Raw genomic sequence first — 12673 nt, 5'->3', positions numbered from 1 at the left:
ACATCTATGTGTGTATATATACACATAGGTAAACTACAAATACATATATACACACATATGTACACGTACACAGATACATAGATGCGTATATACACCTATGCAGATACAGACCTATACATCCATACAACTATAATTCTATGTATATCTACACGTGTGTGTATCCATATAGATCTATGCCCCTCTCTATATATCTGCAGAGGTACTTACGTTCGTACGTATGGAGATAGATGCACATATATGTATGTGTACGTGCACCCGTGTAAAAATTACACTCAATTTACACACATGCCCCCCGCCCCCCGTTCATGCGTGCCCACACGTGCAGGAAGCGCGTGTGGGAGTGGGGGCTGCTGGGCTGGGGAGGGGGCAGCTCCGCTGCCGCCCAGCCAGGGTCCCTGTGTCCGCGTGTGCACACGTGTGTGTGCAGGATGGTGGCGGGGGGCCGTGAGTGCAGCTGGGCCCCCCGGTTGCCACCAACGCCGCTGCCGTCCTCACCCCGCCAGGCTCCCACTGCATCCTTCCGAAAGGATTTATTAAAACACAGAGAACAGAAACCGGGACACACGCAGTACGAAGTGAACGCGGGGGCATTGCTCACTGCTGCCATCAGCCTCCGGCGAGAGGCCGCCACCTCGGCGTGGTTGGTGTCACCACGCTCGCAGGTGTCCCCGTCCCAGCTCCGGCCGTCCCCTCCTTCCCACCCACATCGCCTCCACCTGTGCACCCCAAACCCAGCACGCCCGGACCCCCAGCCCTGCCACGGCCCCGCTGCCGGGACAGTGCCAGGGCTGACGCCGGCACACACCAATCTCCCGCGGGGCTCGGCGGCTCTGGCAGCGGGGCTGGCAGCAGGCACGCACTTGCTCAAACACCACGAGGACGCAGAAATGGACCGCAGAGAGAAGCGCAGGAGCCAGCTCGGCCCCAGACAAGTGCCCTGGCACAGCTGGCCGGCAAGCAGGGCACCCGCCGGACCCCGCTCCCACCCCACACGTGCCAATAAACCCAGACACAAACACCGTGACTCGACCTCCCTTCTCAGCTCGGCCCATCTCGCCCAGACAAACTCTTCAAGTCTTCAATAAGAAAGTGCAAAAAATGTACACGGAAATGAAACCCCCATCCCGGCCGCTCCAGCGACGGCGGGGGGGGGGTCGCATCGGTTGAAGCACACTTGAAGCGGGGGCGGGAGAGCTCGGCAGCGCCAGGAGCAGCTCGTCTTCCACGCAGGCAACGCCGCCTCGCTTCCCCCACCCTTCCTCCAGCGACAGGGTGGCTTTCGGCTGGGGGGGCCGGCGAGCGGCCCCCGGGGGCTGCTGCAAGGACAGGGGAGAGCTGCCGTCAGCCAGGCTTCGGACCCTCCCCACGCCAAACCCCGGGGCAGGGGGAGTGAGCCCACACCCGGGCAGGGGCAGCCAGCCCGAGGGCTGCGGGAAGGATCCTGCCCCCACCACCGGTAACCGCTGCGGTTGCTTGAGCCAGGGGCCACATCCAGACACCGGCGCTCGGAGGGGGCAGCCCCAAGGGGAAACAGCCCCTCACGCGTCTGCACGCGTGTTCCCACGGGGCCCCGGCAAACAGAACGCGGCGAGCAGCGGGCACAGCCTTACCTCAGCTGGGAATGGGAGCTGCGGAGGAGAACTGTGGGGACGGCTAAATATCTGTGGTGGGAGAGGGGAAACGCTTCGCTCGCCGCCGCCCTTCGCAGCGCTCCTGGCCCACACAAACCCACCCCCTGAATTCCTCTGCCCCGGAGTGCCCGCTCCAAACCCCGACCTACCGGTCACATACGGTCCCAGAGGCATCTGGCTGTAGTTGACAATCCCGCCTGGCCCAGGACCTCGGAAATTCGGCCCGAAGTTGTTGTTGTAGATCTGGGAGGAGCCGAAGGAGCCCTGGGCAGGCAAGGAGGGAGAAGAGCCGCTGATGTGCAGCCCTGGCCCCATCGCTGCCAGCCCCGGCATGGGGCCCCGTCCCGGACCCCGCTGACCTGCTGGCCAGTGGGGTCCCCCCCACGGGTAGCCAGGCGGCTGAGGATGCTCCGCTCGGACATCTGCAGCCGGGCGGCCACGGGTGGGATGCGGGACAGCATGGAGGGCAGGCGCGTCACGTCAGCCTTCATGTCGCTTAGCAGCTCCTCGAGCTGGTTCAGCACTGCAAGCAGAATGAGGCAGTGCTCAGGCAAAGGCAGGAGCACCCCCAGCATCCCAGCAAGCTCCAGCAGCTGGGAGCTGATGGCAAAGACCCCCGCCACCGCTGGCTGCAGCAGCAGCAGCATGCCACTTTCCAGTGCCCTGGCCAGCAAAGTGAGCGAGAAGGGTGGAGCAGTCAGACCCTGGCCAAGGGAACGCGAGACACCGACAACTTCCCAGCCGGATCCTCCCAGTGGTCAGGGTCGCAAACCCTTCCCAGCCCCCTGGGGCAGGCTCCCACCCCACCTCTGCCGGCACGCACCCTTGTGCAGGACGGCGTTCGCGGGCTTGTTCCCAGCCAGGGACTCTTTGGAGAGATGCTGGTGGCTCTCAGCAAGGCACTCCACTTCAGCCAGACGGGCGTTCAATGCCATGGCCGGGTGATTGGGGTCTTGGGTCATGTTGAGGTACGCAGCCCTCCGCAGCTGCTCCTCGATCACCAGGGCCTGCTCCAGCAACTGGGAGGTGCAGGAGGGGAAGGGTTCAGGACCAGACCCTGCTCCAGTGTAAACCAGCACTGCTCCGCAGGCTCCAGCTGCCCATGTGGTTCACACCAAACGAGCCTCTGCCCTGCCGTGCTCCCCACCAGCCTCACACCCAAACACTCCTGGGAGAACAGGCTTAGCCCTTCTGATTTCTTATCTGCAGACACCAAGCGTCCCAGAAAGGGATCTGGGCAGCAACTCTACAGCACCGCACATGTTGGGAGCGGGCAGAGCACCCAGCCCACTCACAGAGAGGAGCCCAGGGCAGCCAGTCGCATCCTGTGCACCCCACCACAGAGCCGGCGAGCTCCCCAGGACTGAGCTCCTGCTGCTGGGTGCCTGCTCTCCTCCGGCGACTGTGAGCCCCTTGCAAAGCCCACAGCACTCCCCGCCCTGCACCCAGAAGGTGCTGGTGGGCTGCCCCCCAGCTTTGGGGTGCCACTCTGGTCCCCCCCGCTGGTAAGGACTCACCAGCCCTGGACCTGCAACTCGCCTTGAACCGCCGGGCAAGGAACTTGTTCTTCATCTCGAGGTAGTTCCCCTTATGTATCTCCGACTTAAACGGCTCATTCAGGATCACGTAGCGTGGGTCGTTCTGGATGTCCTGCCAGCGGGCATAGCCGTGACTGATGCAGAGGGAGCGTCAAGGGAAGGGCTGGCCAGCCGACAGCATGCCCACCGCCCTGCAGCCACACCACGTTACCAAACCCCCACCCTGCTCATCACTGCACCCTGACCCCAGCACCCGCACCCTGCCGAGGCTCCCCCATCCCCCGCTGCCCGACGGCAGGAGGCACGCTCCCACCAACTCAAAGGGTACGTGACAATTCCTGCCAACAGCCAGTAGTCGTGACGGCGGTGCCAGATGTCATAGATCTTGCCAGAGGAGATGGCAGCCCTTTCCTCATTCTGCCACAGCGTGTGCAGCTCTGTGGAAGCAGAAGTGAGACAGCCCGGTCAGGCAGCGGGGCTGCTGGGGACATCACCCAGCACACCGGGCAGGGCGAGCGGTGAAATCTCCCGGGCAGCCACGGGCACAGCACAAAACCAAGACAGCCTGCGGCGAGGTGAAGCACCGTCCTGTCCGCAGCCTTTTCACATGGCTCACATTGCTTGCACGGCTGTAGAGCTTCTGCGCAGAAGCTCTGCAGGAGCAGCTGATGCCTCGTCTCTTGCTCTTACCTGTAAAGCCACCGTCAGCGATGTTGAACATGAATCGGAAATTCATGTTTCTGTCATCCTTCTTGCCATCCTCCTCTTCCTCTTTGTCACCATTTTGCTGAGCGTCACTTTGCTCCTTCTCCTCTGCCTTGGCGTCCTCTGCTTGGCAAACACAAAAAATTGTACCTGTCTAACCATTCTCCACCAAAAGACCGACTGGCACCCTCCTTGCCCCATCAGCTGCCAGAGGAACTCCCCACTAAAGTCACTGCTGGAAAAGCCATCAGTCTGCACCCTGCTCCACCACAGGTCCTACTGCTCGCACGGCAAGCACACAGCACCCACCCTACTGGGGTCTTGTTTCCGCTCATGGCTCTCACGCTTCGCCACAAGGCGAGCACCAGCTGCTGCGGGTGCTGAGGGCTGTGCTCACCATCACCCCATGGACCTGCTCCTTCGCCTCTGCAACGGGCACCTGCCTTGTTTTGGAGACCCTTCTTGCCCCAAAGCCTCCTTGCATCTCACCTGGTTTGACTTCTTTGTCCTCCCCTTTTCCTGGGCTGCTGTTCAACTCCAGCTTTTCCAGAGGCTTCTCTTTCTCTTGAATCCCCTCATCTGAGGAAAGGAAGAGGACTGTACGAAAAGCTTGACATGCAAAATGCTCTTTGGGGAAGAGCAGCTTGTCTGGAGAGACTTCCCCTTTTAGCGTAAAGTGATTATATTGTTTGTATGTTCAAGGCATTCAGAAAACTTCAAACAAAATATTCTTCTGCATTTTATCAAGAAAATTTGTTCAGTTTTCCCTCTTCCTTGAGACATCTGGAGGAACACACTGCTAGGAACAGAAAATGCCCCCCCACAGTGAGCATTTCTCGTGATTTACAACCTGGTAGTGTTGTTGTCTCAGGAACTTCTGCAGGACCTTGTGACATGCAGGTTTCCCGCAGTGATATGGAGAAGGACCCAAGCAAGGTACAAAGCACTGGAGCCACCCACCAGAGGGAAAGTCCACCCGTTGGGAGCACCAACGCATCCAACACAGAAGGGGTGCACGCCCTGGTCTCCACGCAGCTTCAGCTGCAGAACTGCTCCAGCACAGACCGGTGCCGTCGCTGGGTGCCACAGCCCCGCAGGAGTCCCAGCCACGCTGAGGGGAACCCGAGCGCAGGGATGGCACCCACCCAAGCCACAGACACTCACCTTTCACCAGCGGCTCGGGAGAAGGCTCAACCTTTTCACTCTCCTCCTGATGCTCTTCCCTCGGTCTTTCCTTGCTGTCGCAGCTTTCTAAGTGCTCTTCGCTTTCCACCTTCTCGGCACTCACAGGCACCTTAACATGAAGCGCCCACACCAGATGAGGCCAGCCTTGCGCCTTCCCCAGCGAGCGCTCTGAGTTTCTGGGAGACCACAAGAAGCCCTCCCAGAGGAGATGCTGGGAGAAGCCACCCTACCTGGCCGTCAGACACCTTCCTGGACTTCTGCTCCATTTGATCCTTTTCCTCCTGGAACCCCAGCTGCGTTTCTATTTTGTCTGTAGCAGCAGCAAAGCAAGGAAGCAATCGAATGGGGCCCCAGAGAGCCGTGCACGCTGCCGAGGTAGGCAGACACCTGCACGACCTTCTGGTGGCTTCTCAAGCCAGACCAAAGCCACGATGCCCAGGCAGCCTGCTGGCACACCTACCAGCAAAAGCCACAGGTCCCATGTGCATGTGTGCTGGGCTGGCCGGGATGGGGGTGTTGGGATCTGAAGACACAACCTCACTGGATTTCTTGCTCTCCGGGCCCTCGAGAATGAGATCTGGGGTGCTGTACTTGCCATTGACATGCTCAAACTCCTGGACCTGGGGCAGACGCACAGCATCAAGCCAAACACAGCAGAGACATTCCCAGCCCACTGCTGCAGAGCCAGCATGTTCAGGCTGCTTCACCCGCCGACTGACAAAGCAGCAGGATCGCTGCACCACCACCCCCCGCCAGGCACAGTCAACACTACAGCTCTGAGACCCAACAACTCTCCTGCATGATTCCTCTTTTTTGCCAGCCAGCCTGTTAAATACTGGCTCATCCTACATCCCTACCGAGGAAAAACGCGGCAGGGTTTGAAAGGCAGTTTGCATTACCGTCACCTATACATTTATGGTAAACCTGGGAGATTCAGCAGGGGAACCCTGGCGAGAGGCATTCAGCAGCCAGTGAAACCCACGGGTCTCCAGAACACACCTGAAACGGCACATATGAAATTTTACTCACCCACCTTCTTCCTTACTAGTGACATGACTCCAATCCGAGTCAGCACGTGCTGGCGGGACAGCCCTTCCCGGGGAACGCCATCCGCAAAGGTTTCAGCACCATCTGCTCCGGGTTCACACAAATGTCTCATGAAGAGAGAGACATACGCCCTGTGGAAGGAAAGCCAGAGCTTGGTCCCGTTGGCACGGACCCTCTGCTGAGCCGAGGACCCACAGCGCCTGCTCTCAGCCGCGGGCGAGGGCAGAGCCCCACACCCAGGCTGAGATTCAGCCTGTCGTAAAGAGAATGACAGCAGCCCTCTCCGAGGAAACAGGTGTTGCCTCCCCAAAAAGAAACCACGGTGGGGACGTGCGGGTGCTTGGGCTACTGCTGCGCAGCCGGCTGTGTCACAGCACAGCCTCTGCCCGGCCCTGGGAAGCACGGCAGAGACAGTGACGTGGCAAGACAACACAGTGATCAGAGCTCATCCCAAACCATCAGCCAGAGCCCAGGACAGACCTCGCCCCACCTGCCCGGCACCCCCCGCACCTGAACTCCTTCTCGCTCTTCCCTCGCAGGTCCCGAACCAGCCAGTGAGAGTTGAAGGCGTCCTGGGGCGGCATGCCCCAGCGCATGATAGCGTTCAGGAAAGCCTTGCGCTGGCGGGCGTTGAAGCCGAGAACCTGCAGGGAGTGGAGGCGTTGCTGGGATCACAACACACCCTCGGAAGTGTGTGGCACCTCAGAGCCTTGCGGCTGCTGGACCAGGACTAAGGCGCCAGCAACTCGGCACGGAGCAGCCCAGCCCACGAGCCCAGCGCAGCCCTGGCACAATTGCACTGGTCGTGCTGATGCTCACCTCGATATTCCCCCCGACTCTTGCCAGCAAAGGAGGGAGAGGCTTGTCCCTGTCACTCTTCAGCTGTCTCCGGGATTGTCTTCTGCCACCTAGAGCCAAGCAGCCTCAGTGATGGGTGGGCCCAGGAGCGAGGAAGGGTGCCCGAAGTCCTCCCGCACCCCCAGCTTCCTGCGCTCCCACCCGATGGGAGCGAGATCTGGGCAGAGCAGCAGCCCAGGCTGCAGCAGTCCCTTCCACCTGTCCCACTGGCCTTCCCCAGCTGGGGCTCTTTTCTGCGCTTTCCAAGCAAGGGGGTACCACACCTGTCCTCCCTGCGGTCCCCAACCTTCCACCATGAGGACCAGACCAAGGTCCTGCAGCGGCCAGCAAAGGAAACGGCCGGCTGCACTCCCTGCCCTAGGAATCTCCTCACCTGGCAGGCAAGCAGGGATAGCTCCCCCTCAACGGAGGCCCAGAAGCACACCAGTCCCTCCAACCCAGATGTTTCTGCTGCACCTGAGTGCCCAGGGCTCCCTGCAGAGCAACATCCCGTGGAGGACCAAATGCATTAACTCACTCTGACCTTCTGGCCTCTCTTCAAAGTCTTCATCCTCATCCTCGGAGCCAATGGAGTACTCCGACTGGTTGTCAGAGAGCTCATCCTGCCACTCTGCAGAGCACAAGGGAGGTCAGGTTAGGAGACCTCCCAAGCAGTGGGATCCTGCCCAGGAGGGACACACAGGACAGGTAAGAGCCTGCCCGCGGGTGTAACAGGCAGCGCGAGAGGAGGATACAACAAGCAAGAAATCACAGTCTCAGGTTTTCCAAAATCAGTATACAGGAAAAACCCAGCTTGAAATATCCCACCCGCAGACACATCTTTCCTACATTCTTCCAGCAAAACGAGAGTTTACAGACAAAAAAAAAAAAAAAAAAGTTTTGGAAGAATTTCTGTCCTGGGAAGTTTAAGAATCTGGGAAGTACAGAGCCACACAGCCTACCAAACTGCAGAGGAACACCAGTGACTTGGCCAATCCATCCATCGGGGAACCTGCCTGTGCAGCTTTTCAGAGCCAGCCTGCAGGGCTGCTGCCCGCCCACGAGCCCCACCAGGAGCTGAATGGCCACAGCCGTACCTTGGTCCTCCTGCGAGGCATCGTTGTAGTTGACCTGCTTGCGGATTCTCTTTCCCTTCCCCAAGTTCCTGGCCAGGTCTTCCTGCTGCTGCTCATAGTGGTGCCGCAGCAGCTTCTCCCAGTAGTCAGGGTCCACGTTCTCCTCTTGCTTGATGATCTCACGTTCCACCTCCTCCTGCAAAGCAAGAGACCAGGAGCTTGAGACCGGGCAGCCCCAGACCTGCCCACATTACCCCACTGCCTGTCCTCTAACAGCACTCCAGGGAGAGAGGGAGGGCACCGAGCCACTGGGATGGAACTGGGCTCCTGGGGCACTGCCCAAACCTACTGACCTCAGTGCAAGGTTGTCAAAGGGCTGCGACAACCTCCCCCCCAAGAAAAAGCTCCGCAAACATTGCCATCCATCCTGCCCACAGCACCCGCGCTCACATCGAGGGAGAGACCACAGATCTGCAGAGACCTCCCAGAACAGCAGCCTGCTCCTGCGCGGCTACTGGGCAGGCGAACGACAGCAGCGCGGTTGCAAGCAGCATCGCGCCTGCTCCCAGTCTGCCAGGGAAGGGCCCTCCGCAGGACAGAAGGTGCCACGGACGCTTCGATCGAAATGGGGTCCTGGGCCAACAGGGACAGAGCCTGGCTTGCACCATCGGCCACACAGGACCAAGACAAGTGGGCTCCTTCTCGGTCCCCTGGGCCCCCAAAATCTGGAGCCACCTACAGCAGCCACAGCTGGCGCGCGGGGAGGAGAGCCGCAGACACTCGCCAGAACAGAAGAGGGAGCGGAAGAAACACAGAGGGACATACAAAGAGGTGCGATTGTAAGACATGATACTAATCACATTACCACACCGTCCTCTTCTCTCACAACATACTGGGCCACTTTAAAGGAGCTGAGATACTCGTTCATGTTCTGCAGCTCCGTGTCATCAGTTGCATCCTGGTTTCGGTCCAAAAGCTTAGAGATGGCAGCGTCGTCATAGTGGATCACACTGCTGTCATCCACGTCCTTATTGTCACCTGGAAAGCAAAGCGAGGGGATTGGAAACACAAATCACCATGATGGTGACAGCCTGCTCCCAGAGCCAGGGAGCTCAGGCAGGGCACAGGGCCAGGGAAGGGGACGGGTCACCCCAGCAAGGGGGGCTACACACCTGGGGGGGTGCCACCATGCTTTTTTTTCATGCCAGGAGTCACTGCACCCCCTTTGGTGGAGAGAGTGTCAGAGAAAGCGGTGACAGCGTCCGGCATGGCAATCCGCTGTCCCTGAGACACCATGCCTGCGGGTGTACGAAGAGGAGAATGAGCCCCAGCAGCTGAGGCAGGGCCCCACCCCACGCAGAGCATCCCCAGCACCTTCCTGATCTCACCTTCCACATCATCCTTGAAGAGCTCTTCTGTCCCAAACTTGAGGATGTCATCCAGCTCTTGCTTGGTCATGGAGCCTGACTTGGAGCCAAGCCCTGGGCGGACCACAAGGTGGGTGAGCATCATCTTCCTTTTGGCCACCTGGGTGATGCGCTCTTCGACAGAGGCTCTGGTCACAAATCGGTAGATCATCACCTTCTTGTTCTGCCCGATGCGGTGAGCTCTGCTGAATGCCTGCAAGCAGAGAATGAAGCTGTTCAGGGCGGCACCGTGCCACGCTGGCTGAGGGGCCTGTTCCTCACCTCCCCAGGCTGTGCAAAGGCACCACAAGGACACGGCTGCATTCAGCATTCAAGGCTGCTACAGGGTGGTGGAGCAAGAGGGGCTCCTCAGAGCCAGCCTGAACATGCCAGCCCCCGAGGCTGGCTGCAGGCAAGCCAGCTTCCCCGGGCAGGCCTCCAGCCAAAGGCGCTGAGGGCAGGCAGCGAGGACGCACCCCACCCAGGAACCCTCCGGCTGCAGGTTCACCGGACCCACACCGTTCCTTCACCACCCCGCACCAGCGCGGCTGCTTGCCTACGACCCAGTAAAAGGAAACGCCGGCACAAATGGACAGCAACAGTGGATGTAGCTTTGGAGAGAACCTTCTCCTGACCAGCAAGCACGGGAGGGACATGCATGACTCCTTGCTTTTCCATTACTTTCAGAGGTATGGGCTGCTCGCCCGCTCCAGCTGCCATTGCCCATTGGTGGACAGTCCTTAGCTAGGCTCTGCCCTGGGCTTTTGGAAACCCAAGTGGAAGCTCCCCAGAAGAGAAGGGGGCACCCGCCTGTGAACAAGCAGCAGGAGAAAGTGAGAAGCCGTGGAAGAGAGCCAGTTTCACGTGCCAGGTCTCTCCTGTGCCACAGACAGGCCAGGGCAAGGCCAGCAGATGCGGGAAGGGCGCTGCTGGGCAAAAACACCCCCCACAAATACAGCAGAAAGCACCAGCAGCTCTTGGGAGAAGAGACCAACCTCCCTGTGCAGGGTGTGCAAACAGAGGGCAGAGCCACAGAGGTACTTACTATATGGGAAGGAAAAGGAAAAGTCAGAAACCTGGATGTCATTGTGGGGGTTCCAGTCAGAATCATAAATAATGACTGTGTCGGCCGTAGCAAGGTTTATGCCCAGACCGCCAGCGCGGGTAGAGAGGAGAAAGCAGAACTGCTGAGCACCAGGAGCTGAGAAAGACAAACCCACAGGTGGCAAACAGTGAGACAGAAAGGAGCGCAGCTTACGTAGAAAGGTGCAGTACCACGCTTTAGGGATAAAACCGATGGGACCATTGGTCTAAGCCAACCAGCGACAGGCAGGGAAGGCAAGGAGGGCAAATGCATCGTCCCTGGGAACGGGTGACTGGAGGAAAAGCAGCTCCAGTGCCAAAGGGGAAGCTCTGTCGTCTACCGAGGCCTTGAAGGGAAACGCAGGGGTCCCCCAAACTAAGCAGCCTGCTGTGGGCACGCTCAGGGCTCACTGAGGGACGCATCTCAAGGGCTTCATGACGTGGTAGGAGCAGCCCGCGCTGTGCCTCGGGACGCGGGACCTGCCGAGCGCGGCACAACTGGCGTGCAGGCAACCACCTCCCCGCTGCCCGACTGTGGGCACAGCCGGCCGACCCCGGGCTGCCAAGCCACCCCGCAAGGCAGAAAGGTGAGTACCGTTAAACCTGTCTATGGCCTCCTGGCGCAGGCCGCCGGTGATGCCCCCATCTATCCGCTCGTACTTGTAGCCTTCGTACTCCAGGAAATCCTCCAGCAAGTCCAGCATCTTCGTCATCTGCAGGGCAAGGTGACGCTGGCACCAGCCGCTCTGCACAGCCTGGCTCCCTGCCTGCCCCGGGGACCTGCCCTGCCCCCGCTGCGCCCCTGCCTGCAGCCTGGAGGCCATGGTGATGGCAGTACCAACAACAGCCCCGTAGGGCCGCAGGCAACTGCCAGAGAAGCAGCACTGGCGTCTCATCTTCTGCAGGCAGCTCTGCCAGTGCAAGGGAATCATGTCTGAACGGCCCTCCCCACAGGGGAGCACTATTGCTGTTATCTCTTTATCCACAGGTAACAGCAGTTTTAAATAAAATATTACAGGCAGTCCCTCGGGGGGAAAAGCTGGGATGCAGTCCATCCATCCTGACTGCCACAGCTGCCACGCTATCTGGGGACAAGCTGCCACCAGCTCTTCCACCTACCTCTATCTGCTCCTAGCACAAAATCCTCGTATAGAACTAAGAAAATCCTTAAAAAAATTATTTATTATTATTTCTACCCTACACTCACCTGGGAAAAGATCAGAACTCTGTGACCCCCATCCCGTAACTTCTTCAGCATCTTTTGGAGCAGCATCAGTTTCCCAGAAGATTTGACCAAAGAATTCCCATCGTAGGATCCATTGGGCAGAACCGGGGCCTCCTGTGAAGGCACCCTGGTTAGCCTCTTTGAGGGCAACGCTTGTTACCTCCGCGGAGAAGTGCACAGGCATTTCAAAGCCAAAATCCTTGTACAGAACCACTCGCACGAAAACCCACACCATTAACCCAAGCGAGACGATGGATACAGCCCCCATCGACAGCTCACACACAATACTCGGAGAAATGTCCCCACAGCACAAAGAGAGGTGACGTACCACTGCTGCCACGGGAAAGAGGTACGGGTGGTTACAGCATTTCTTCAGGTCCATCATGATGTTGAGCAGTGAGACCTGGTTCCCGCCACCTTTTGAATTCAGGGCTTCGAAATTCCTCGTCAGTATGAACTTGTAGTATTTCCTGCAGGAACGGGGATGGGACAGACACCCCTGTGAATTCAGCCAGCAGCAGGACTGGCATAAACAGGACGGTGCTGAATGAAACCCCACTAGCACCACTGGAGCTTCAAAAGGGACATCTGGAGGTTTTTCAAAGCAGCAGCTCAGCACCCTCAGCTCAGGGTCAGGTTTATTTGATTGCTCTGTGGACATCACAGTCCTGTAAGTGGGACGCACTTGGGGGCACAGTGGCTAGGAACACTCCTCGCTGCTGGGTGTACACCCAGCCTTGTCCCGCCATGGTGGTAAGAAGCAACCCCCCTTCGCTGCAAGGCCCCCAGCCTTGGCAAAAGATGCTGCTGAAGCTAAGCCAGGCAGCCCGACACGAACAGAGCCAAGCAAGCATCCCCTGGCGCAGCAGTGATGCTCCAGGCTGACACCAAGCAAGCTGGCATCACCGGCTGCTGCCCCGGTGTCGACAGCAGGAGGAGA

At 59.1% G+C, this 12673-nt stretch overlaps 1 protein-coding gene across 6 annotated transcripts in view; it reads right to left on the bottom strand.

Annotated features, from left to right (window-relative positions):
• Window positions 1–515: 515 nt before the first annotated feature.
• Window positions 516–12673, bottom strand: part of CHD5 (chromodomain helicase DNA binding protein 5) — a 31559-nt gene continuing 19401 nt past the window's right edge. For 5 of the 6 annotated variants that reach the window (XM_055704539.1, XM_055704541.1, XM_055704540.1 and 2 more), the window contains 24 exons: window positions 12062–12203; window positions 11716–11847; window positions 11104–11221; window positions 10502–10626; window positions 9408–9639; window positions 9192–9317; window positions 8885–9057; window positions 8041–8215; window positions 7482–7574; window positions 6926–7014; window positions 6617–6750; window positions 6093–6237; window positions 5520–5679; window positions 5290–5369; window positions 5039–5168; window positions 4364–4453; window positions 3860–3997; window positions 3498–3606; window positions 3171–3303; window positions 2455–2650; window positions 1991–2154; window positions 1781–1895; window positions 1611–1661; window positions 516–1316 (listed from right to left, as the gene is read on the bottom strand). In XM_055704539.1, the coding sequence (XP_055560514.1) occupies window positions 1654–1661; window positions 1781–1895; window positions 1991–2154; window positions 2455–2650; window positions 3171–3303; window positions 3498–3606; window positions 3860–3997; window positions 4364–4453; window positions 5039–5168; window positions 5290–5369; window positions 5520–5679; window positions 6093–6237; window positions 6617–6750; window positions 6926–7014; window positions 7482–7574; window positions 8041–8215; window positions 8885–9057; window positions 9192–9317; window positions 9408–9639; window positions 10502–10626; window positions 11104–11221; window positions 11716–11847; window positions 12062–12203 (3007 nt within the window). In that variant the 3' untranslated portion in view covers window positions 516–1316; window positions 1611–1653. The remainder of the gene's footprint in view (window positions 1317–1610; window positions 1662–1780; window positions 1896–1990; window positions 2155–2454; window positions 2651–3170; window positions 3304–3497; window positions 3607–3859; window positions 3998–4363; window positions 4454–5038; window positions 5169–5289; window positions 5370–5519; window positions 5680–6092; window positions 6238–6616; window positions 6751–6925; window positions 7015–7481; window positions 7575–8040; window positions 8216–8884; window positions 9058–9191; window positions 9318–9407; window positions 9640–10501; window positions 10627–11103; window positions 11222–11715; window positions 11848–12061; window positions 12204–12673) is intronic. The other variant, XM_055704542.1, reaches the window with a different exon arrangement.

This window comes from Falco cherrug, chromosome 3 (genome assembly GCF_023634085.1).
Source record: "Falco cherrug isolate bFalChe1 chromosome 3, bFalChe1.pri, whole genome shotgun sequence".
Classification (NCBI taxonomy): Eukaryota; Metazoa; Chordata; class Aves; order Falconiformes; family Falconidae; genus Falco; species Falco cherrug.
Note: the sequence above shows the minus strand (reverse complement) of the source record. Positions and strands in the feature narration are given on the sequence as shown.